This window comes from Perognathus longimembris, chromosome 18 (genome assembly GCF_023159225.1).
Source record: "Perognathus longimembris pacificus isolate PPM17 chromosome 18, ASM2315922v1, whole genome shotgun sequence".
NCBI classification, from domain to species: Eukaryota; Metazoa; Chordata; class Mammalia; order Rodentia; family Heteromyidae; genus Perognathus; species Perognathus longimembris.
The window spans coordinates 12,556,584-12,582,957 of NC_063178.1; the positions used below are offsets into that span (position 1 = coordinate 12,556,584).

The window sequence follows — 26,374 nt, forward strand, 5'->3', positions numbered from 1 at the left end:
CAGGGATTTTTGATGTGGAGGTCTTCGCGTTCCCCAAGCTCTCCCCGCCCACCCGCTGGCACCCGGCGCCCCTGTAAGCCCCATCCTGTGCATCTCCGCCCCCTGCCTTCCCCAAACCAAAGCCAATGCCAGAGTCACCACGGGGGCTCCCCGATCTAACCTTCCCACCTTCCCGCTCCCAAGCTGCATTGGAGAAGGTACTGGAAGCCACAGTTTTCCCCACAGAGGGGGACTGTGTCCTAAGGCATCTGAGAGGGAAGGATTCAAAGCCTGATACTGAAGTAGAGTGGGGGGTTCGCTGCAATGAAACGGGGTCCCCCCCAAGGGAGGGGGTTCGTGGTTCCCCCAAGAGTCCACCACACAGTCTCCAGGTACAAGGTGACAAAAAGACAGATTTATTGGGGAAGTAAAAAGTAAACCGGCAGGGGCTGGGGATATGGCCTAGTGGCCCTGGGTTCAATTCCCCAGCACCACATATACAGAAAACGGCCAGAAGTGGCGCTGTGGCTCAAGTGGCAGAGTGCTAGCCTTGAGCAAAAAGAAGCCAGGGACAGTGCTCAGGCCCTGAGTCCAAGCCCCAGGACTGGCAAAAAAAAAAAAAGGCCTGGTTATAAGGCAAACATCACAGACAAGCTTGCCACACGCAGGTGACCAATGAAGATACAACACTTTCAGAGCATGCTAGGCTGCACGCAGGTGGCCAATAGAGTTACAGTCTGTTTCATAATATCTATTTGAACTAACCTATCATTCTAGTTAGAATTGACCCATGGATTTGGCGGGGTTCACACGATGCAGGAGGATACGCCGGCTCATAGCCGGTTCCCTTGAAGCTCCCAGGCCTCAGGTGGTCAATCTACATAACTTATCATAATAAAGAGGAGGACACAGGTTCCCTTGAAGCTCCCAGGCCTCAGGTAGTCAATCTACATAATTTATCATAATAAAGGGGAGCTTCCTCGAATAGGGTGGGGGAGGGCTCAGTGGAGATGGAGTTGGCTTCTGCTCTAATCTGAGCTGGAGTCAACCTGAAGTCCCTCCACGGTTAATGATAGCACTGGCCAGATCTGACCTCCCCATTACAATACCTGATGCTGAGTTGAATAACCAAGGTTCCATAAGAAATGCATGTGGAGCCTTGAGCAGCTCAGGCCTGTAATCCCAGCTACCCTGGAGGCTAAGGTCTGAGGATCACGGTTCGAAGCCAGCCGAGGTAGAAAAATCCCTGTGAAACTCTTTTATCTCCATTTAACCACTTTCAAGATCCGGAAGTGGAGCTGTGGCTCCAAATGGCAGAGCCTTAAGCAAAAGAGTCCGGGGAGAGTGCCCAGGCCTTGAGTTCAAGTCCCATGATAGATCAAACAAAACAAGACAGAGGAGGCAGAGGAAGAAGAAGAAAATGCTGAGCCCCAGTACCGGCCAAAACAAACACAAACAGCAAACAAACAAAAACAAAGGAATATGGATAACTCCAATCTGCTTGGTTCACCAATAGGACCCAACCAGGAGTTTACCTATCAGATTAGCCATTACCACCAATTAGAAGGATTCTCACCAAACCTATAAAAATACAGGGCAAAGGAAGCTCAACAGACATGTATTTATTTGAATTTTGGAGAAGCATTGGCTAAGAGCTGTTTTTTTAAAAAGACTAAGAAAACAAATAAAATGAAGGCATTAAAAACTAGTTAAACATCAGAAAACAATGACAAACAGGCAACATCTGCTTCCCAGAAGGGAAAGAAGTTGGCCAGCCATTTGTAGTTTGTACCATACTGAATTGAAATTTTAGAGAATACAAAAGTTCCCCCCCCACCCCCAACCAACACCACCACATTCATCTTTGGCAAGATCACCCTGGGGACTCCTAAATCCTATTGTCATGTAAGAAACTCACTGTGCTCCTAAAAGTTTTATTTCTTCCCTGGCTTAATCCCAGGTTTTGGAGAACCAGAGCCAAGTGACATGGTCTGGAATAGCCAATCCAAAATTTATTTGGAGTCAACAGTTCTAGACAATGATTCCCAGGTGCTAGGGAATTGCCAGGTTCGTTCTCTATTACAGATGTCTCTTTTGTTTAAAGGGTAACTTTTTTTGGCGGGGTGAGAGGTGGGGTACTGATAAGTAGCAGCTAACGTAAAATCTCATTGAACTTCCTGATGTAGAAATGACTACAGCCCTGTAGACGGGAACTGGGGAAGGAAATAATGCTGAGGTTCTCATGGTAGAGATAACCTAGTTCTGTCTATTGAAAGTAGACTTGTCACAGGTTCATTCTGTGTGTGTGTGTGCGCACGCGTTCAAATCCTGGGCATGAACTCGGCCTAAGAACTGCCCCTCAGCTTTTCTGCTTAAGGTTACCACTCTACCACTTGAGCCACATCTCCACACCCACCTCCCCCTCTCTCAGTAATTAATTGGGAATAAGAATCTCAAGGACTTTCCAGTGAGTCCATTCCTCTCTGTCCAAGACTACAGCTTCCTAAAAGGAAAGAGGAAGGAGAAAGCAAATAGACAAAGAAGAGCAGATGTATTGGGGGGGGGGGGGGGGGAGAGCAAATACTTAAGCTGCTTTTGTTGAAAAGCATTGACTCTTCATTTGGGCACAGAAAAATTAACTAAAAGCAGAAGAAAGCTTAGCGTCCTCACCTCCTTTTGTATCTGTTTTTGTCTAAACCAGTTCACCCTGCAGTCACCTTGGAATCTAGAAAGGATAGGGTGTTTTCAAGGAGGGAAAAAGAAACTTGCCCCAAAGAAAAAGAATGTACGAACCTGGCGCTGGTGGCTTGTGCCTGTAATCCTGCCTATTTACCTGCTTCCCAGCCCAGGTAGGAAAGTCTTTGAGACTCTTATCTCCAACTAACCACCGGAAAACTGGACGTGGCACTGTGGCAAAAAAAAAAAAAAAAAGTGGTAGAGCACTAGCCTTGAGCAAAAGAGCTCAAGGACAGTGGTTCAAGCTCTTCCCCTCCCCCCCCCCCCCCGCCAAAAAAAAAAAAAAAGAATTTAAGAACTCCAGACACCACCCTCCAGGCCAAAATGACTTGTTTATACTGACCAGGCAGCTGTTGGGCAGTAAGGACAGAGATAACAACTGAATCTCTCCTGAAACAAGGAGCCAGATAATGGTCAACAGGACATACCTGTGCAGGGGACTGTTTAATTATATATACCTCCCTTTGTCTGTTAAATCTAAAATTCACAGGGTAATGGTGGCTCATGTCTATAATCCTAGCTGTTCAGGAGGCTGAGATTTGAGGATCACAGTTCAAAGACAGCTCTGGAAACTCTCCAATGAACCACCAAAAAGCTGCAAGTAGAGCTGTGGCTCAAGTGGTAGAGTGCTAGCCTTGAGCAAAAGGAAGGAAGGAAGGGAGAGAGAGAGAGAGAGAGAGAGAGAGAGGAGAGGAGAGAGAGAGAGAGCGAGAGAGAGAGCTGAGAGACAGTCTGGGCCCTGAATTTAAGCCCTAGGACCAGCTCCCTCTCTCACCAAAAATTCTACTTACTGTTTATCCACCCACATCTGGCCAAGGTATAGGCACATTGCATTGGATAGATGAATCAGACCCTCTTGCCCTGAAGCTTTTCTGGAATGATTAGGCTTATGAGCTGCTTTATCCAAGAGACCATGAGCAGGCACTGTGTCCCTTAGATCTGCAACTAGGCTGCCTGCAGCTCTGCTAATGTGGTTCTTCGTCAGACCTGGTTGATTTAATCTCTTTTTTCTTCATTGGAATTACATTGTCTTTCCAGCAACATGTTTACTTTATGTATATATTTGTATTATAGTTAGCTAAAACCCGCTTCTAATACTCAAAAATACTAACGGATAGATGATCTGTAATAACTGATAACACAGATGGAAATTCATTTAAAAAATTACATCAAGGCTGGGAATGTGACTTAGTGGTAGTCTGTGTGTGCAGCATGCTTGAAGCCCTGGGTTCAATTCCTCAGTACCACATAAGCAGAAAAGCCAGGAGTGGTGCTATGGCTCAAGTGATAGAGTTCTAGCCTTGAGCAAAAAGAAGCTCAGGGATAGTGCCCAGGCCCTGAGTTCAAGCCCCATAACCAACAAAACCAAAAACAGACTCTAGTCACAGTGTCATAAATTGAATATTAATGGATTTATCCTCAACTGTGTGCAACACATAGGAAAGGACTCCTATGCAAATGAAAGGGCTCACTACAATGAGCTTTGAAAAATAAAGAAACAGACGAAGAATACAAGTGTTGATCCTCACCTGTCCACTTGGACAAGGCCATCATAAATCCTTCCTGGACAACTGTAATGAATTTGCTGAGATGTGATGGTGGTGGGTATTTCTGTGAGGTAGATAGAACATCAGACTGCATTATGGTAAGGTCTAGGACCCTTTCAAGGCTCAGCCCTTCCTAGCTGTGTGACCTGTGCAAGTCCTTTCATCTTGTGTTTGGAAAATGGGCTGATAATTGTTTCCTGTCACATCACATGATGTAGTAAGGCTGTCCAGCTGACAGAAGAAGCAACGCTAGAGAAAGGACTCCAGATGTTACTGAGAGCAACATTCTCTAGATGTTATGGAAGGCAACACAGGTGTACTGTCATTGCCAGACAGGCATTGTGACAAGCGGAGAAGAGCTTCTATTTCAGTGAACATAACATAGCAGTGTCTGCTAGTTTCTGCGTCACTGGAAACCAGACAGTAAGTTGGTCTTACTTTGTGGGACAGATATGACTTCATACCTTGGCTTGTGTGTTTCCTGGGGAGGGGGAGTTGAGCCCTGAGATGAATTTTTTAAGTTATAGGAAGTGTTCTAGGATTTAGAGTAGAGAGTAGGCACCTCTGGTGACTGGGGTTGTGGGAGAAAGAAGGAAGCTAAATCTTTTTGCATAATTGGCTGGGAAAGCATCTGTAAATGGAACTGAGAGGTGATGGAATCAGGGGTAATTTGATAAAGAGTCTGGAAATCAAATGTGAATAAGTGGAAGCCACTACGGAATTACTTACCAATTATGCTGTCAGAGATGCAGGTGTGCGAAGTGCATTTGAAGTTGTATTTCTGGACCATTTGGAAGAAAGGAAGCCTAGAGGCAAAACTGCAGTACGTGTGGTTTATTTCAGAGGAGAAATGACCCAACAGTTCCAGAGACTATAGTGCAGGAGAAAAAAGAGGGGAGGGAGAGGGGAAAGGAGAGAGGTGAGGTAGAGGGGAAGCTGAAGGGAGAAGAGGAAAGGAGAGGAGATAGGAACTAAGAATTTCAGAGCTCCAGTAGCCAAGAGGAAGGGCAGAGCATTCTGAACTTGGAAGGGAAAGGGAGGGGAAATGGGAAGGAAAGGGAGGGGAAGAGAGGCCAAGGAGCCCGAGAGGGGATATCTAAGAGTTTCTGTTGTTTTAGTGGACAAGAGGAAGGGAAGATTATTCAGAAGTAGTAAGCAGAGAACAGAACAATGGGTAATCAGATGTTCTACGGGGAAAATGTGTCAGATGCTTAGAAGTAGTTACTGAGCTTTCTGCTAAATACAATGAAGCATGATTGCAGTTTAAATTAATTCATAGCATGCCAACCTTTGAATTTTTCATGTTTACTTTGCCTGTCAAATTGATTTTTTTTCTTCTTCTTCTTTTTTTTTTTTTTTTACAAATATCCTACAAAATTCAAGAGGATGTTTTAGACAGGCACTGTTTATGGTGACCAAGTATTTCGGGGCCAGTGAGGAGGAGAACACAAAGGTGCATTCCAAATATATCAACTCCTGACTCATAATTTCTTATATAATATCCCATCTCAACCTGCCCCAAAGTTCTGTGGTGTAGGTATTGTTGTGTTCTCATTTTCCCTTTTGGGCATCAAGAGACTCTAGGAAGCCAGGTACTAGTGCTGGTGGCTCTAGCCTATAATCCTAGTTACTTGGAAACTGAGATCTGAGGATCACCACGGGAAGCCAGCCAGAGCAGGAATGTTATCAGACTCTCTTAGCTCCAATTAACTATATTTAAAAAAAAAAGTGCCGGAAGTAGAGCTGTGGTAGAGCACTAGCCTCGAGGAAAAATGGCTCAGGGACAGTGCCCAAGCCCTGAATTCAAGCCTCGGCACCAGGGTGTGGGGGTGTGCATGCACACACACGCACGTGCGCGCGCGCGCACACACACACACACACTCACATGGGACAAAGAGCCTGGGAGAGATTATGCAATCAGTTAGCGCTTCTGTCCTAGCAGGGCCATGACATAGCTGTCTGTTTACTTAATTGGGGCAAGGATTGGTATATACTATCAGCCACCTCTCTCTGGTCTTAAAGACCAGTTTTCCCAGGTCTGTATTGTTAGCATCGACATCCCCTTCACCCCCTACTCCACTCACTCCTGCCTGTCTTGCAGCTAGAGGTGGGTTAGTGACTTGTTTTGTCTTTGAGATCTAAATAGATGCTTCTGAGAGACTTTGGGGAAATCATTTATTTTATTTATTGATTGGTTGATTGATTTAGTTTAGTGCTGGTGCTGGGGCTTGAACTCTGAGCCCCGGGGCCCCATCTCTTAGCGTTTTTGCTCAAGGCTAGTAGTATTCTACTACTTGAGCTACACCTCCCCTTCTGGGGGTTTTGATGGTTAATTGGAGATAAGAGTTTCATGATTTTCCTGCCCAGGCTGGCTGTGAATTGTGATCCTCAGATCTCAGCCTCTTGAGTAGCTAGGATTTCAGGCCCCTTGAAGGAATGATTCTTTTTAATGGAGTCACCAAACCATTGAGCCTTAAGACCATTCCCACACTTCTTGCTATGTGGGAGAAGAAATCACCTAGTGTTTTAGGCCCCAAGTAGGCCCTATTGCTTGCAGCTGTGGGCGGGGCAAACTGGCCTCCATCTGCCTGGATTCTCACTAAGCCCCTTTGGAGGGAAACAGCCCAGCCACCAGGTCCTGCAGGAAGGCTGAGACATACCGTCTCTTGTCTGGCAGCACCATCAAGTGGCCTCAAAGGGAAGCATCAACCTAAAGCAACTGAAGGCCTTGTCAGTATGTGTCTTGGGAATTTGAACTTGAGCCCCAAGGAGATGGCTTGGTCATTCGACAGAAGAAGAAAGAGAAACAGATAAATAAACCAAATCTTGGAGAAAATTGGAGCCAGACAGAGCAATATGCCCGTGAAGAGCCATCTTTAACTCCCCGCGTCCAGGGAAGGCTGGATAAACCAGCAGTTGGGAATCACGATGTGAGACCGTTGTCCTTGTTTATTGGGCACCCGGACATCTATTGGCTGTGGCTGCTGGCTGAATTCTGTTTCATGATCCATTGCTCACAATGTTGTTTTCCATTTCTGGGGAGATTGGAGGAGGCTGGAGGGACTCAGGAACAGTGGTGAATACTGTGGGGATGTTTGTTCTGCTGTTTGCTCCTTACATACTGAAGAACTTAGAAATTCAGGCCATGGGCTCTAGAGGAAGCCCAAGAGTGAGCTGACTGCCCTAGAGGTCAGGCACTCAAGGAACCCAGGGTAGACAGACTTCCGCCTCCAGGTCATAGGTCATGGCCTTGACAATTCTCTACCAAATCTTTTAGACATGGCACAGGTGGTGTAGAGCGTCTGCCTAGCAAGAGTCAGGCCTTCTGTTGCTGGTTTTCTTTTCTTCTTCCCCTTCCTCCTCCCCTTCCAGCTATTGGAAGGTGTTGGAAATATTTAAAAGACGTGACATCATGGGAAGTTTGAGGTAATACAGGGCTTGCCTCTTAATCATGAGACCCTCCCGCTGCCGCCGCCTCCTCCTCCGTTTCCTCCTCCTCCTCCTCCTCCTCCTCCTCCTCCTCCTCCTCCTCCTCCTCCTCCTCCTCCTCCTCCTCCTCCTCCTCCTCCTCCTCCTCCTCCTCCTCCTCCTCCTCCTCCTCCTCCTCCTCCTCCTCCTCCTCCTCCTCCTCCTCCTCCTCCTCCTCCTCCTCCTCCTCCTCCTCCTCCTCCTCCTCCTCCTCCTCCTCCTCTTCCTCCTCCTCCTCCCTCTCTTTGATCACGCAGTGAATGAGTTTCCTGTCACACTCCCACCACGAAAAAGCAACTGAACTGTGAGCTCAAAATAAACATTTTCTTTTTCTAAAAAAAAACAAAAAAAAAGTCAGGCCTTCAGTTCAATCTCCAATACTACCAAAAAATAAAAGGTACTCATTTCCTTAGCAAAAAGAACTATTTGATGGTTGTGATAACCAATGGTCAATAGCTTCGGGAAAGGTCTTTTTATCTGTATGGATTATGGATGAGGTTGTGCAGAAGGTTAGAATGACATTTAATACTTGAGATTAATTTTTTTTTTTTTCCAGTCCTGGGCCTTGGACTCAGGGCCTGAGCACTGTCCCTGGCTTCTTCCCGCTCAAGGCTAGCACTCTGCCACTTGACCCACAGCGCCCCTTCTGGCTGTTTTCCAATATGTGGTGCTGGGGAATCGAACTGAGAGCTTCATGTGTAGGAGGCAAGCACTCTTGCCACTAGGCCATATTCCTAGCCCCATGAACATTTTTTTTTTTCTTGGCCAGTCCTGGGGCTTGGACTCAGGGCCTGAGCACTGTCCCTGGCTTCTTTTTGCTCAAGAGCTAGCACTCTGCCACCTGAGCCACAGCGCCACTTCTGGCCGTTTTCTGTATACGTGGGTGCTGGGGAATTGAACCCAGGGCCTCATGTATATGAGGCAAGTTCTCTTGCCACTAGGCCATATCCCCAGCCCCTTACTTGGCTTTCTTGCTCACAGCTGGTACTTTTTAACCATTTGAGCCACACCACCAATCGGGCATTTTGCTAGTTTTTTGGACATGGAGTCTCTCCAATTTTTCTGTCTATGCTAGTTTCAAGCCAAGATCCTCCAGGTCCCAACCTCCTGAGTACTGAGTAGCTAGGTTTATGGGCATTCTGGCTTTTCTTTTCTTATCTGTACTATGACTTGAACTCTTAAACAAGGGCCTCTTTTGGCTCTCATTTGGCTTTTCCCACTCAAGGCTGTCACTTGAGCCACAGCTCCACTTTCAGATTTTTGATGGTTAATTGGAGATAAGAATTTCAAGGACTTTTCTGCCCAGGCTAGTTTCAAACCAGTATCTTCAGATTTCAGCCTCTGGAGTATCTAGGATTACAGGCTGGCAGAATACAGTATTGTGAAGAAAGAATAACACAGGTTTTTATGTTCCACTATACATGCCTCTTTAGCAAAACTATGGAAAGCCACGCCCACTCAGGGAAATAGTCAGCCAGTGTGATGAAATGAACTCCTTTCTAAATGTTAAGAAATTCAAACCTTAAAGGTCACAATCTCTCCCCCCCACCCTTGGGTCTGCCATAGAAATGGTGATGCTTAAAAATCACTGTAGAGACATTTAGAATTTTAATGGGGATTTCTGGCAGACAGGAGCTTAAAGCATGTGGGCATTTGAGAAAGCCATTCTCCATCTGTTCCCTCTTCCGTGTGTGTGTGTGTGTGTGTGTGTGTGTGTGTGTTGTCTGTGACTCCATCACCCAACAGAAGGAAGCCACTCTTTTATTTTTACCATACTTTAAGATTATCCCTTATGAGGATGTCATGCAATTCCCTATATTTAGCTCATTAGTTGGTATATTTGTTCATTTCTTCTTTATTGCAAGAATTGAAGTGCATATCATTATCCTAACTTTGGGCATTTTTGAGTTATGTGGTGATAAGTACTAGGGCTATGTCGGGCTAAAATATCCCCTCTGGGCTGGCAGCGTAGCTCTGTGGTAGAATCCTTGCTGACTACACACAGGGCCTTGGGTTTGGTCTCATGCACAGCAAAACAACAATAACAACAAACATGGAGGCCAGGTGCCAGTAGCTCATGCCTGTAACCCTAGCTACTCAGGAGGCTGAGATCTGAGAGTCACAGTTTGAAATTAGCCCAGGCAGACAAATCTAATTACCAAGCAAAAATCAGAAGTGGAGTTGTGGCTCAAGTGCTACAACATCAGCTTTGAGCAAAATAGCCAAGGGACCGGGCTCAGGCCTTGAGTTCAAGCTCCACTACCAACCCCCCTCTCCAATACCTATAGGTTTTTTGACATTGTGGGTCACTCTTAGGACCAACAGCATTACAACCCAGTAGGGGACAAAATGAGTTTCACTGACAAAATTGAAATGAGTTTCAACGTATTATATTTGCATATCATGAATAACCATTTTTTTGCCTTTTGTTTTTGGCATTTTCTTTTTTCTTCTGAGGTGGGGTGGATGTAATGGGGAACATGAGTCACAGGGCATGGTTGTGACAGTGCGTCATCAGCCTCTGGCCCATAGAAGTTTCGGCCTCCTTCCCTAGGGGGCTGGTCACAGGCTGGGGAGTAAGGAGGAACTGTGGAAACAGGAGGAACTGCAGTAAGGGGGAACTGGAATAAAGGGGGACTGGAGTTGAGTACTTTTTGGTGGGGGGAGTCTAAACAAATCCCCTCACTCGCTCTTGCTTCTTTTCTGAGTTGAAAACTGTAAATTCTTTACACAAATGCCCTGCGATACCATGATGAAATTCTATGTAAGTGCTTCCTCCTTCTGATTCATTCAAATAATTCTTCCTAAGACTAAATCCTTCTAGCCAGATGGAGGGGGCTCAGCTCTGTAATCTTAGCTACTCAGGAGGCTGAGATCTGAGGATTTTGGATAGCAGCCAGCCTGGACAGGAAAGTCCATGAGACTCTTATCTCCAAGTAACTATCAAAAAAAAGCTGGAAGTGGAGCTTTGGCTCAAGTGGTAGAGTACTAGCCTCGAGAAAAAGAAGGTCAGGGATAGGCCCCAGGCCCTGAGTTCAAGCCACAGGACAGACACACAGACTCACAGAAGCACAAACATAGAGTGCATAAACCCCGTCATTCTTACACAGAGGTGGGAGAGCTTTATGTGTAAGACTCTGAAATCTTACATCCTACCAACTTGTACCATTGCTTCCTGAAATGTTTGTTCTTCTTTCTTCTGCAAAATTGTAAGCCTATTAGGAGAGCCAAGGATGATGGGTGGGGCTCGGCTGTCCTGGGGTCTCAGCAGTTTTGCAAGTGACGTGATGGGACATCATCTTCAAAAACACAAGCTATGGCCAGCATTTGCTGATTGCAAGGGCCAGTCAGCAGCACCAGAACCAGAAGGAAGAATGGGAACAAGGAACTCTTTCTTTATTTCTTTTTGTCAGTCTTGGGGCTTGAACTCAGGGCCTGAGCACTGTCCCACAGCACCACTTCTGGCTTTTTCTTTATATGTGGTGCTGAAGAACCCAACCCAGGGCTTCACGTATACGAGGCAAGCACTCTACCACTAGGCCATGAGGAACTCTACCACTAGCCCCACGAGGAACTCTTTGTATCATGTTTTCTAGTTCCATCCACTTAACCAACTTAAAAAGTTATCTCTTGGGGGCTGGGAATGTGGCTTAGTGGTGGAGTGCTTGCCTAGCATGCATGAAGCACCACATAAACAGAAAAAGCTGGAAGTGGCACTGTGGCTCAAAGTGGTAACATGCTAGCTTTAAGCAAAAGAAGCTCAGGAACAGTGCCTAGGCCCTGAGTTCAAGCCCCAGGACTGGCAAAAAAATTATATCTTAGGGGGAATTAGAGGTGTGGCTCAGGTGATAGAGTGCCAACCAATGAGTGAAGACATCAGATTCCAAGTTCAAGTCCTGGTCTTGGAAACAAAGAAGCAACAAGAACAGAAAAGCACCCCAAACTATATTTTGGGGCTTATGAGAATTGGACCCGTTAGGAGTCTTTGCTCTGAGATCATCTGAGTTTTCAGTATGACATGAATAATAACAAAAGTGCAGGGGTATGATTCATTTCATCTGTAGTTTCACATATTGAAACAATCGGGTGTGACTCTGGCAAAGGAAATAGATAAGGGCTAAATCACACTAGTGGACACTCGCAGAGCAGAGCGTGCGGTGATTTCATGCACAAAGGATTTCTGACATCCTGAATTCCTTGCCAGATCACTGCCCTGGGCTCTCCCAGGACAGAGGGGAAGGAAAACGGTGAGTCATACCAAGACATTTTTCTAATTATTCCAGAGCTTATTCTCAAATGAGAAGAAAAGAGCATTGATATTATGGTATTCCTGAAAGCCAAGACACTTTCTGGTGCTGGTACTGGTGCTTGAACTCAGGGCCTGGGCACTGCCCCTTGCCTGTTGCTTTACCATTTGAGCCACAGCTCCACTTCTGGCTTTTTGTTGGTTAATTGGAGCTTAACGTTTCACAGATTTGTCTCTCTGGGCTGGCTTCAAACTTCAATCCTCGTATCTCAGTCTCTGGAGTTGCTAGGATTACAGGTGTGAGCCACAGGTGCCTGGCTGCTTTACCAAATAGGGGCCCTGATCAGACAATTACTGTCTCAAAGGATAAATTACTTATAAAATTAATTCAGCTGATATAATTAAAATTCAGTTGGAAAACTGAACATGCTATATAGAGCTCATAGTCCAGCTTTACACTTTCCAGGCACACTTACCTGGAGACTTAAGCACAAAATCCAACTTGGGAATTTGCAGGTGGATTCCTGGCAAGGAAGCATGAGAGAAGGTCTCGCTTGATTCTGGCTTCCTGTTGTCTCTTCTCCCCACTTTTCTGAGAAAACTCTCAGACTTTCTACACTGAGTCCAAGACTCAATCCTCTTTGGACCTAGTTGAGCCCTCTTACAATGGCCGCCCACTCCTTACAATGGCAGCCTTCATCTTATGGCTGGCCTGCAGGTAAGCCAGGGTGGGTGGTCTCTTGACAGAAAAGGCACTCATTTCTAAGTGGCAGGCACCTGTGTGAGTTGTGGCACGTTTGTGTTCTGTCCTTTGGGCTCTGGTTTTACACAAGCTTTTTGCAGTACTTGAGAATTGTAGAAGATGTTTGCCTTAAACTCAAAAGAAACAACGAATTTGAGTAAGTGAACTATTTTTTTTTTGTTTTTTTGTTTTTTTTGGCCAGTCCCGGGGCTTGGACTCAGGGCCTGAGCACTGTCCCTGGCTTCTTTTTGCTCAAGGCTAGCACTCTGCCACTTGAGCCACAGCACCACTTCTGGCCATTTTCTGTATACGTGGTGCTGGGGAATTGAACCCAGGGCCTCATGTATACGAGGCAAGCACTCTTGCCACTAGGCCATATCCCCAGCCCACTATTTTTTTTTTTCTTGTCTTTTCTTTTTTGGTGCTGCAGATCAAACCCAGGATGTTGCTCTGGCTAGGCATGTGCTTTGCCACTGAGCTACATCCCAGCCCTTTGTTTGTTTTAAACTGTATTTTGTTGTTTTTGTTGATAAGTTAAGAAAAAATTAAATGCCCAGTGGTTTTTCTACCCTCCCCCCTTTCTCTCTCCCTCCCCCCTTTTCTTTTTATGTTCTTGCTTGACTTCACTCAAATTTGGCACTCTACCACTTGAGCTTCATCACCAGTTCCAGCTTTCTGTTGGTTAACTGGAGATAAAAGTCTCTCCATTTTGTCTATTTATTGTATGATGTATTCTATTTGCCAACACAAAGTTACTTTAAAATAACAGGGTGTTGTACTGCATCTATTCCTAGAAGAGAAGTATGACTAGAGCTCTAGTTCATGCTAAAGGAAAACCACACTTCATGTACATTTTACCATGGTTCATGATGACATCCTTGGCTGTTTATTTATTGATGCTCTTTCCATCAATGATTCAAAGGCACTGAAGGATTCTACACTAATATTCTAAACAAAAAACAAAAAGCAAAACCAACAACTTTCAGCCAGGCACGGGTAGCTCACACCTGAAATTCTAGCTACTCAGGAGGCTGAGATCTTGAGGATTGTGGTTCTTCTTCCTCTTCTTCTTCTTCTTTTTTTTCTTGTCAGTTGTGGAGCTTGATGTGGGTGCTGTCCTTGAGCTTTTCTGCTCAAGACTAAGTGCTCTACGACTTTGAGCCACAGCTCAACTTCCATTTTTTTTCCCCCTCTGGTGGTTAGTTGGAGATAAGAGTCTCAGACTTCCCTGCCCTGGGCTGGATTTGAATCGCAATCCTTACGTCTCAGCCTCCTGCCTTGTCAGGATTACACACTTGAGCCACCTGGGCCCGACTTTGAGGACTACAGTTCTAAACCAGCTGGGGCAGAAAAATCTGGGAGACTCTTATCTCCAATTAACCAGAAAAAAGCTGGAAGTAGAGATGCAGATTGAATGGTACAGTGCCAGTCTTGAGTGAAAAAGCTAAGCAAGAGCACAAGGCCTTGAGTTCAAGCCCCACTCCAGGCACAACACAAAACAATAACAACAAAAACCCCAACTATCTTAGCTGAAGATATAACTCAGTAGTAGAGTGCTTATAACTCAGTAGCACAGTGGGTTTGATACCCAGCACTACAGGAACAAAATAAAATATTAAAAATAGAAAGCCACATTTCACCTGAGACTCCCAAAGTGCTTTCTGGCTAAGAATAATGTCTATTTTCTGTTGCTCTTCTCTGAAGATGGCCTTGGAAGCTTCCCTTTACCCTTCGATGCAGGAGAAGCCAAACTCCTGAGAAAGCTCTGACACTTCTCTAACTCAGGACAATGAGAGTCTGTCTTTCTGGTCTCTTTTGCGGAAAACATATAATTGATTTCTAATGTAATCTGAGCCATTATCGAGTTCCAAATCACTAATTTATACTAGCTTTATTTGTGTTTCCTGGTACCAAGTATGAAAATTTCCACTACTAGACAGTTGATACCGTTTTATCTTACTTTTGTGTCTTTAGTCCCTGGAGCAAGTAACATCACAGAAGGGCTGGGAATATGGCCTAGTGGCAAGAGTGCTTGCCTTGTATGAAGCCCTGGGTTCGATTCCCCAGCACCACATATATAGAAAATGGCCAGAAGTGGCACTGTGGCTCAAGTGACAGAGTGCTAGCCTTGAGCAAAATAAGCCAGGAACAGTGCTCAGGCCCTGAGTCCAAGGCTCAGGACTGGCAAAAAAAAAAAAAAAAAAAAAAAAAAAAAGAATTTTGGGGCTGGGAATATGGCCTAGTGATAAAGTGCTTGCCTCGTATATAAAAGCCCAGGGTTCGATTCCTCAGCACCACATATCTAGAAAAAAGCTGGAAGTGGCGCTGTGGCTCAAGAGGTAGAGTGCTAGCCTTGAGCAAAAAGAAGCCAGGAACAGTGCTCAGGCCCTGAGTCCATGCCCCAGGACTGGCAACAAAAATAAAACAAACAGGGCTGGGGATATGGCTTTGTGGTAGAGTGCTCACCTTGTATACGTGAAGCCCTGGGTTCGATTCCTCAGCACCACATATATACAAAAAGCCAGAAGGGGCGCTGTGGCTCAAGTGGTAGAGTGCTAGCCTTGAGCAAAAAGAAACCAGGGACAGTGCTCAGGCCTGGAGTTCAAGCCCCAGGACTGGCAAAAATAAAATAAATAAAACAAAACAAACAAACATCACAGACTTCCAAACGCTGCACCTTGGGGAGTATCAAATTATCTTTCTGATGCTCATACCTGTAATTATAGCTACCCTGGGAGGCAGAGATCTGGGGATTGTAGTTTGAAGCCAGCCTGGGGCAGGGAAGCCTGTGAGACTCCTACCGCCAATTAGCCATCAAAATAGCCAGAAGTGGAATAGTGGTAGGCTTTAGCAAAGCAGCTCAGGGACGGTGCCCAGGCCATGCATTTAAGCCCCAGGATCGGAATACACACATAAAAATTCCATTTCTGAGACTCACAGGATTACTTAAGACATCAGAAGCCATTTTCCATGTTTCTGAAAGGACTATCTAATTACGGTTATATAGTACTCCCTTTTATCAACTACCAAATACTCACTAAAAAGCCGGAAATGGAGCTGCAACTCAGGTGGTGGATAGAGCACCAGCCTTGAGTGAAAGGCTAAGGGACAGTGCCCTGGCCCCGAGTTCAAGCTCCAGTACCGGCAAACACACACACACACACACACACACACACACACACACACACACACTCCACAAGATGTGCTCAGAGTTCTGTTTATAACATAGGGAATACTGTTAGTTGGTGCTTGCACCCTTGACTTTTCAGTGGTTAACTGGAGATAAAAGTCTCATAAGCTTTTTCCTGCCTGGGCTGGCTTTGAACTGTGAGCCCAGCTCTCAGCCTCTCAGAATATTGTAGGCCTGAGTCACTAGTGTCCCAGCAAAGGTTTTATCCTATGGGGGATTCCCACCCCAGTGGAGACTGGGAGCCGGGCCTGCAGAGGAGCCCCGAGCCTGTGGCCTGCAGAGAGGTCTAAGGCCACAGAGGCGAGGCCTGCAGGAAAGAGGAATAGAAAGAAGCCTGCTCTTCTGGAGGTCTGGGGGCTGGAGGTTTGGTGGTCAGGTCAGGTCTCAGTTCTGGGTAACTAGCCCAGGACAAGGCAGTTGCAGGACAGCATTTGGAGGTGGAGAGCTGTTTTGGTTCTGGGTTTTAGGTTGTAAATAAAGTTCCTTTGTAAATAAAACCCCTTCCCACCTTAAATTGTGCCTCTGTGGATTATTCTTGCTCTTGAGATACCACAACCACATTTGCCTATTAATTTGTCAAACTCCGTGTGCTCTGACAAGGCAAAGTTTATCCCTAATCCTGCGGTCCTGCCCTTCTGATCACATTGGCTGAGCTCAGGTTCACAGTCTGCAAAAGGATGTAGTTTAGCAGGATGTAACTAAAACTCAAGGAGCTTCTAACAAGATGTCTTAATTAAAGTGCTCAGGAGAAGGATATATGTAACTAAAATGTAATTAATAAGGGCAAGCCACCTGGCCAAAGCTGGAACCCTTCAGAAAAACAACTGTCAAGATTAACAGGGAGCAAACTACTTTGAGAGAAAAGATACTTTTTCTCACAAAAAAGTTTTTGCCTCTGTCTCCTTGGCATTGAAATTATAGTTCTGCACCATTATGCCTGAGATTTTTTAAATTCAAGACTAGCATTCTACCACTTTGAGCCATAGCTCCATTTCCAGTTTTTAATTGGAAGTTTTTAAATGGTTAATTGGAGATCAGAATCTTACAAACTTTGCTGCCTGGGATAGCTTAGAACCACGATCCTCAAATCACAGCCTCCTGAGTAGCTAGGATTATAGGTGTGAGCCACAAGCACCCAGTTTTGAAGTTGTTCCAAGGTTCTGTAAGAAGGTAAGTTACAGGAGATGGATAAAGCATATGGGAACTCTGCAAAATATTTGCAACTTTTCTAAATAAAAAATGATTTCAGAATAAAGTCTTAACAGATAAAAATTAAAAAGCAAGAGATCAGATTTTGGGATCAGGCAGACCTTTGTTCATGCCAGAAAAGTGATGGAGGAAACCTAAAACAGTGTCTAGAGTAGAGTGGTAGTGGTGTAGAAGCAGAGCTGTGGCTCAAATGGTAGAATGTTGGCCTTTACCAAAAAAGCAGGGACAGTGTTCAGTCCCTGGGTTCAAGCTTTAGTACCAGCACGTGCATGCGCGTCCACACAGACAGACAGAGAAACAAAAGATAGGGACTGGAGCCAGCACATTATGTGTGAACAGCATTAATAAATATCTTCCCAGTATTGAAAAAGTTCCTCATTTAGCAAAGAAGTCTCTCCATGTTTAACCAATAAGTGATGTCCTCACATATATTTTTGTCTTTTTATAGTTTCCCCTTAATCATTAATGTAATAAGATACCGCTGTTCATGTGGGATCTACAGTGGTTGCCTGCAACAATAGGTTGTCTATGACGATGGTCCACAAAAGTGAAATCAAATGACCAACATAATTATAATGGACTATTATGTGTTTGCAAATTGGGTCCTACCCATCCTTTATTAAAAACATTGATACTTTAGTTCTAGAGAGCTGCTTGTTTATCAGCACATCATTGTTTTGAGTTGAATGACATCAAAACCTTGATTTAGTTATGAATAAGTTAATAATCATATATGCCTTCCTAACGTGTGTGTGTGTGTGTGTGTGAGAGAGAGAGAGAGAGAGAGAGAGAGAGAGTGTCCTGGGACTTGAACTCAGAGCCTGGGTGCTGTTCCTGAGCTTTTGTGCTCAAGGCTGCCTAGCACTCTGCCACTTGAGCCACAGCTTCACTTCCAGCTTTTTGGTGGTTAATTGGACTTTCCTGCCTGGCGTTGGCTTCCAATCCCTGGCGCCCTGTTCTAGGATTTTAAAGAATTGAATGTATTATTTTGTAATACTTGGTTTCCAGGTAGAGCTGCCACAGGTCTCCGCCGTCTTTAATTAGCCAGCCAGCATCCTGAAGCAGGTTCTGGAAAGTCACTTGTCTGGATGAACCTATTCCTGTTCAGACTGGAGGAAACTCACCACTAGGTGGCACATGCGAGATGCTTTTGACAGCTCTGGTTCTCCAGAAAACGAAAACTGGTCTGGAATAGGGTGACAACTCCCACAACACTAACCAGGCCAGGGGGAAGATAAATGAACTGTTTCAAGTCTGCCGTCATTGTGTGCTCTGTGTAGGGAATTTGAGTCCTGCAATCAGTGTTGGCACTCTGAGGGGAAAAAATGTTAACGTCTGAGCCCCATTCTAGACAAGTAGAAGACAAATGGAAATTCATCTGTGGCAGAAGCCCATCTCCCCTGGGTAAACCCACTTGCCTGGTGTTTCTAAGTTCATGGTGTGCTGTGACCATTGAAGGCTGCTCCAACAATTTCATCCAAGTTCATCTGGGCAAAGGAGCAGGAGTTGGTGAAGGAGGAGTCAGCAAAGCAGCCCCTTCTCTCAAGGCCCCCCTCCCCCCCATGTCCAGTCTCCTCCTTCACTACTGACTTTTTGCTAGTTAACTGGACATAAGAGTCTCATGGGCTTTCCTGCCTGGATTGGCTTTGAACTTCCATCCTCAGATCTCAGCTTCCTGAGTAGCTAGGAATATGGACATGAGCCATGGGCACTCAGCTTTTTGTTCTTTACCGGGTATTGGATTTGAAGTCAGAGCCTGGGACCCTGTCTTTTAGCTTCGTAAGGCTGTGCTCTACCACTTGAGCCACAACTCTACTTCTAGCCTTTTGTTGGTTAATTGGTGATAAGAGTCTGACAAACTTTCTTGCCCAGGCTGCATTAGAACTGGGATCTCACATCTCAGCCTCCCAAGTAGCAGGTATGCGCTACAGATGCCTAATTTGATTCTGTTGATTTTAACGAGTCCTTTTTGAGCTTGTTCCAATATAGATGAATAATAAACATAAAACAAGTTTTAAAAAAAGTACAGACTTCTTTCCTTATTTGAAACACCACAAAACCATACCTTGAGTTCTTGAAATTAAAGCAAAGGTGAATTTTAAGGATTTTTTTTTTCCATGTGGGGCTTGAACTCAGGGCCTGGGCACTATCTCTGAGCCTCTTTGTGCTCAAGGCAAGTGCTCTACAACTTGAGCCATAGTGTCATTTCCTGCTTTCAAGTGGTAAACGATTGGAGATAAGGGTCTCACAGGGGCTTTCCTGCCTGGGTTGGCTTTGAACTGTGATCCTCAGATCTTAGCCACCTGAGTAGCTAGAATTACAGGTGTGAGCCACCAGTGCCCAGCGATTTTTTTTCCTAATAAAAATTCTTTTAAGCCTAGTAGAAATTCTTCAGTGTGTTTACGTGCTTATAGTTCCAACAACCACATCTCAGCTTGCTAAGGGACAATTGCTAGGGGTAATTTTGCAACAGATAATAATGGCTTAGAATGAATTAAAACCATCAGAAATATATTTTTTTCCAAGTTTATTTTGAGTTTTCTTTTTTTTTTTTTTGGATAATCAAGCAGCTCTTTAAGAAGAATGCGCAGAAGAGTCATTCTGGCACTTTCGGATAGTATATAAGATTCAGTTGTCACATTCTGTCCCCTTGCTCAGTCCACTCTCTCGTGTTTGGCAAGCAAGACGGGCCCATAGGATTCCGGAATTAATACGTAACCCTATATACAAACAGCCAGGAAACCCATCATGGTGGCCATTGGCCAAAGGGACGGCATAGGGGAGGGCCTCTCTAAAGTGACCTCTAGTCTATCTTAGCTAAACAGAACCCACAGTACACATGATAACTAGAGAGTACACTGCATTGAAATGGGGCACGCTCAGCACAACTGGCACCTGGCAAGCATGCAATTTAAAGAATAGGGGCATCCTTGAATAACTTTATAGAAAATTCAGGCAGTTCAATTAAAGGGTGTAAGAAAAACAAGACCAAAAAAAGAAAAAAAGAAGTGAGGGACTGTCTGTTGTCACTGTAAAAAAGGCACTTGGAGTTAATGGGACCAGAATTGAAAGACTCTTTAAGCTGATAAAAAATTTCAGTACGATTTCATTTAAAAAGGCTTGGATGTTTAGAGACGATGCTTCCGAGTTCCTGAAGAGGAGAGCCCGAAATAAACGACTGAGAAGTAGAACAGATTAAAATGAGGGAATAAAAATCTCACCACCAAATTGTACTTAAAAAAGAGAGACAAACAACAACAACCCCCCCTGCCCCCAACAGAAAAAGCAAGAGCAAATCTCCAAAAGGAATCTAACCCAAGCAAAAACCAACCAACAAAACAACAACAAAAAACCCCAAACAGATCTAAGCAAAACAGCCCAAGCAGCAATGCATAGCTTTCCTTTGAGATAATGGCGACCTTGGGGACATGAGCGTCCCGATGATTTCTCAGTAATAGCTCACTGTCGCATTATCATGATAAAACGAATCCAAGCAATGCAACGAAAGAAAACAGAAAAAGAAGAGTTTCATCTGTTCCCAGAATCTGAGGGAGGACTGAGGTGATCCTTGGAGCACAGGAACAGGGTACGTGGTTTTTCGGCATTCCTGGCTTGCTAGGTCAAGTCCGTGGAAATGACCTTCCCACACTGCTCTCCCAGCTACCGCCCCGGAAGGGCAGCATGCATCCGGGAATCCTGTCTTCTGAACGCTCCTTGGAGTTCCTTTCTACCATCGTCATGGCCGTGTCGATGCGTCATCCGGCTTCCTTCCCAAACAGGTATGCGCTTCTGTAAGAAAGGATATTTGGCAATTTTATAATTCCGCAGCTGGGTGGCTTAGCGAGGGCTCATTTGATGTTAAAGGCCATCAGGGGTCGTTCCTCTCGCTTCTGCCAGGGGCTTTTCTTGTCTTCTCCTTGGTCATCATCATCTTCCTCCTCTTCATCTTCATCACGAGCAGATCTTCTCTGTTGAGGGCTGGCTAGCGGCTCCTGGGGGCCATCTACAGTTCTTTTGGTTGTCTCCTCCTGCAGGCTAGGCAGCTGTCCCCCACTCCTCCGACTGGAACCTTCCAGTAAACATCGCAGTGTACTGTCCTCCGGGGTGCAGACAGTGGTCCCACATTCGCTGCCACTCTGGTCCATGTCGTCCAGATACACGAGCTGTGTGTAGGTGTTGCTGTCCTGGGCCCTGGTTTCCTTTTGCTGGTGCTCCTGGACGGGTGGGTGGCTCTGCTGAAGAGATAAAGGGTCACCCCTTCCCTTCCGGGCAGATTTTGGTTCATTCATATCCACACCAGAGTCTAAACTGGCATCATTGCTTCCATTCCTTCCCGCTCTTTGGAGATCAATGTATGAGTGTCTAACGTGGGCGTTGGACCTTCCGTCCAGGGAGACGAACCACGCCCGGGGGTGTGGAAGTGGCTTTCCACCACCGAGTTCCATCAGTGCCTTTTCAGTCAGGAGCTGCACCTCGCTGTTCATCTGAGCCAAAGCAGCATCATTCAAGGATGCCGGGATGGACAGAGACTCGGACATAGCTGCGTTCTGCGGGCTCCACTCCCTGGAGCCCGCCTCCTGCAGGTGTTGCTGAGAGATAGCCTGGGAAGACAGAGGCTGACCCTGCATCTGAGAGGACGGGTGGGGGAAGATCCCTGCATGGGGGTTAGACAGCTCGGCCTGGAGTCTTCCGATTTCCAGCGGCTGGTCGGTGGGGACTACCAGAGGCTGGCTGACATATGAGTGGTCCCCGGGCAGTTTCATGTAATGAGCCGGGATGACCAAGGCAGGCAGCACTTTTCTGTACACGCTGTCATTGACCTGGTCCACGGAACTGCAGCAGATCAGCTGGCCTGGCCGCGGGAAAGACGTGGGTCTCTCCAGGTGGTCGACCGAGCGCGACATCATACATTCAGTAGGTCTGCGGTCCAGCAGCTGTTCTTTTTCAGGGGACGAAGGCGTGGGGTACATGTGTTCCTGAATGGTGAGTTTGCTTCCTGTGGATGCCGAGTTGTCTCGGTCCTGCTTTTCAAATAAAGGCTGGGACAGCATCGCATTGTAACTAGCCCTGTAGTCATCGTTGCCAGAAGACTCATAGCCTTCTCTTTCCAGAGATTTCCTTGCCTTTAAGGGAAAAATCTCCACGGATTTATGATAATCTTTCCCTAGTGTCCCACTTGGCGTCAGGTTATCAAAGGATGCTTGGCTTTTATCCTCTTCTTTATGGGAGAGCAGGTCCTCTCGCGAGCTGAATTCTTGTGAGGTACTGTAGGAGAGTTTCAGCATGGGCGTGTGCAGGTCCCCCTCTCCATTGGGGGACATCATTTCTAAGTGGACCCCACCCAGCAGCTCCTTTGTCCCTGGGGCCTCTGGGCGGCCATGGCTGGAGACAGACAGTGGACCGGGAAATTCTGATGCCCGTCTAGAAAACAGTAAGTTGATGTGGGACATGGATGTGGACTGGTCCCTTTTGGAACTCTCAAGGGTTGCAGGAAGTTGCAGTTTTCTGTGATGCTGACGGGGTTTCAAGCACTTCCTCCTGTGACCAAAGACAGGATTCCAACCGAGGTTAGAGGTGGTCATGATGGCCAAGTGTCAGATTTCAGGTAAAATCCTAATTCCCAACTTCCATGAGGACAGACAGAATGCAACTGATCGGTGACCAGAAGCCTCCACACTTGAAGCACTGAACTTTAACCTCCTATCGCATAATCTGATAATTACTTTGTCAAGCTTTTCTTTTGTTGTTTTTTAAAAATTCTTTGAAGGATAGTAGAGATAGAACTTAAGGCCTCATGCTTTCTAGGCAGGGGCTCTATCATTTGATCTATGCCTCCAGCTTGACTTTTTGCTGATTATTTTGGAGATCATCTCATGGACTTTTCTGCCTGGGCTGGCTTCAAGCTACAATCCTCTGGATCTAAGCCTCTTGTCTAGCTAGTATTATAGATGTGAGCCAATGACACCCGACAATAATTAGCATTCTTACTAACTGAACAGACAGGACATTAAATGGAGAATAACTCTGCTTTGATCATAGAGAATCTCTCTTTTTTTAAAAATTAAATTTTATTGACAAAGTTGTGCAAAGGGGGTACAGTTACATAATAAAGCACTGAATACATTTCTCATGATACCTTACACCCTCATTTTTCTTTCCCTTCCCTAGATCAGGTAGGCATCTCTCTCTTTCTTGTTGGTCATGGTGCTTGAACTCAGGGCCTGGGCTCTGTGCCTGAGCTTTTTCACTTAAGGCTAGTGCTCTACCACTTTGAGCCACAGCTTCACTTCCAGTTTTCTAGTGGTTAACTGGAGATAAGAGTCTCACAGGGACTTTTCTGCTTAGGCTGGCTTCAAACCATGATCCTCAGATCTCAGCCTTCTGAGTAGCTAACCAATATTAAGGGATATTCTGAGTCCTATGACAACTGCCAAACTGCTATAACTCCCCTTGTAGGCAATGCTATGTATAAGAATGCCTGTATCCTGCTGATTAATCTGGAACTCAGACCACACATCTGAATTCTTAGATACCCTTTCATGAGAAGAAAATAGCTCAATTTAAGGAGGAAAAAAAAAAGATGCTCCAATTAATGCTTCTGAATTTAAACTGAGTAAGAAATTCTACATTAACAAAAAAAAGCTATTGAACTAGGTGCTGGTGGCTCATGCCTGTAATCCTAGCTACTCAGGAGGCTAAAATCTTAGGACTGCTGTTTGGAGTCAGCCTGGGCAGGAATTCTATGAGACTCTTATCTCTAAGCATCAAAACAGTTGAAGTGGTAGAGAGTTAGTCTGGAGCAAACACACACACACACACATACACACAATATTGCCACAATAGTAACACTTTACCTGCAATAGTATAAAAGGAGACACAGCAAAACCAAAAGAATGAAGGCCATTCCTCCTAGAATGGCCAAAAGAAACACCGTGTGGTATGTGGTAATATCTTGGGTGATGACAGGCCCTGCAAGATCAGAAAACAGCATTGTAGAGTTCTGAGCCTCTTTAAATAAAAATGGAGGACCATGCTTATTTTTACTCTTCCTGGCTTAGCCAGATGAGAATATATACCCCTTAGGCAACGAGCTTAATGGTATTACATTTTCATTCCACGATTAACACATTATCCTTCCATGATATCACAAAAGCTTCAATGGTCCATAGCACTCAATACTAAATATCAAATACTGTTGTGTCAAGGTTCCTCACTTACCACCCCCCCCCCCCCCCAACCAGTGGAGAAGTGAGCCCGCCTGGTAGGATATTCAGCCTTGTAAATGCATGATCTTTTAATAAAAGAAAATAAAAATGCATGATAATCTAATTCATGGACTCTTACAATCAGGAGATGGTCTGAGTATATGAGGATTTTATATGCAGGGAAAAAAAGTCACACGATTTCTTTTTTTTTTGGCCAGTCTTGAGGCTTGAATTCAGAGCCTGAGCACTGTCCTCGGCTTCTTTTTGCTCAAGGCTAGCATTCTACCACTTGAGCCAGAGTGTCACGTCTGGCATTTTCTGTTTATGTGGTGCAAAGGAATTGAACCCAGGGCTTAATGCATGCTAGGCAAGCACTCTACTACTAAGCCACATTCCCAGCCCTCACAAGATTTTTAGTATAGATTAAAAAAAAAAATAGATAGGACCAGCTTCCATCCTTTCAGTTACTTTTGGAGTCTAAGTGTTAACGCCAGTGATAATCCCATTGCAAAAATACTTGAAACTTTTATTGAATAACTGTCTTCATGGTTAATTTGCAAGAGGTACCCCTCGATTATAACACACTTTGATGCCACACATCACCCATTTTGATCATCTAGTTTGGATGGTCTCGACTCTCAGATGTGCACAGAAGAAAAATCAAAGGTTCCCCTTAGATCATAAGGGGATCTCTTTCCATCAAGAAAGACATCACCGGCCGGAGCTCCAATGGCACAATCGGTTAGTACACAGTACTTATAAGAAAGAGAGCACCCAGGGCAGGCAGTCCTGGACTAATAATAGGAGTCATCCCTGGAGATAGTTCTCCTTTGATACCCATTTTGGAAAAAAAAAAAAACAATTCTAAAATACTCACTAGGATAATACAGATTACAAACCAACAAACCATATACTCCTAGTAGTGTTCTGAAGAACTAGGGATGAATTTACATATCCTAAGTCGAGATTACCCTTTTTGGACACAAAAGCAATTGGTTTACATTTAAGCTTTTGGTCAATGCCAAATCGGGCGTTTTGCCCCAGGAACCGAGTGCTCCTCCCTACAGGCTCCCTTACACTAGGCCACAGCTGTTTCAGGAATTAGGGAGGAGGTCTCAGCCGCTCCTGGGGGCTCTTGATTAAGAATTCCCTATGGCAGCTGGCTTGAGCAAAACAGGGATAGGAGACAGGACTATTTTTCCATGCATTATTCTTATCCTAGATGGAAAAGTTCCAACCAGAACTCCCCCACCCCCACAAAATACCTTTTTTTCCATCATTAGGGTTTCCAGATTTAACCATTTTTGAACAGAAGGTGATCTCTCTGCTGAAACTATTTCCCAAAGTATGCTTAACCAGAGCCCCGAAAGACATCAAGCCCCATTATCGCCAGTGCTGGCTCTGTTACCTGGGATGGGAGGAGACATGGCTGCTACCCAGTACCCCAGCTGGGGGGCAATGTACGTCCACGTCAGCTGGTTGCCTTCTTGGTGCACGAGGCCTAGGCCACTCTTTAGCCACGTTCCTGTGGGATTCAGAAAAACAAAACAAAACAAAACTTCAGCCATACGCATGCTAAACTCGTGCTTAAAGCTTAAGCATTTGTGCAAGTCACCTCAGATGTCCTATTTACAGCTCAGGTTGATAAGCCCAGGTAATCAAATTGTCATCTAGAGATGACAAACACATTTCTGTCAAAATGCTCTGCAATTTCCTTTAGAAAAAAGGCAGAATGGTGTTATGAATCTCTTTGCACCTGGAGCTGGTGGCACCTGCCTGTAATTCTAGCTGCTCAGGAAGCTGAGACCTAAGGATCAAAGTTTGAAGCTAGCCTGGGCAGAAAAGTCTGTGAGCCTGTATCTTCAATTAACCATTAAAAGGCCGGAAGTGGGTGTATGGCTCTAATGGTAGAGCACAGGTCTTGAGTAGAGGATGCTAAGAGAAAAGTACAGGGCATTGAATTTAAGCCCCAGTCTTGGCACACACACACACACACACACACACACACACACACACACACACACACACACACACACACAGTTTCTTTGCTTT

At 45.2% G+C, this 26,374-nt stretch overlaps 1 protein-coding gene across 1 annotated transcript in view; it reads right to left on the minus strand.

Annotated features, from left to right (window-relative positions):
• Window positions 1–19,463: 19,463 nt before the first annotated feature.
• Window positions 19,464–26,374, minus strand: part of Fam171a1 (family with sequence similarity 171 member A1) — a 102,227-nt gene continuing 95,316 nt past the window's right edge. The window contains exons 6-8 of the mRNA XM_048367580.1: window positions 25,731–25,847; window positions 23,972–24,086; window positions 19,464–22,655 (exon numbers count right to left, since the gene is read on the minus strand). Coding sequence (XP_048223537.1) covers window positions 20,966–22,655; window positions 23,972–24,086; window positions 25,731–25,847 — 1,922 coding nt within the window. The 3' untranslated portion in view covers window positions 19,464–20,965. The remainder of the gene's footprint in view (window positions 22,656–23,971; window positions 24,087–25,730; window positions 25,848–26,374) is intronic.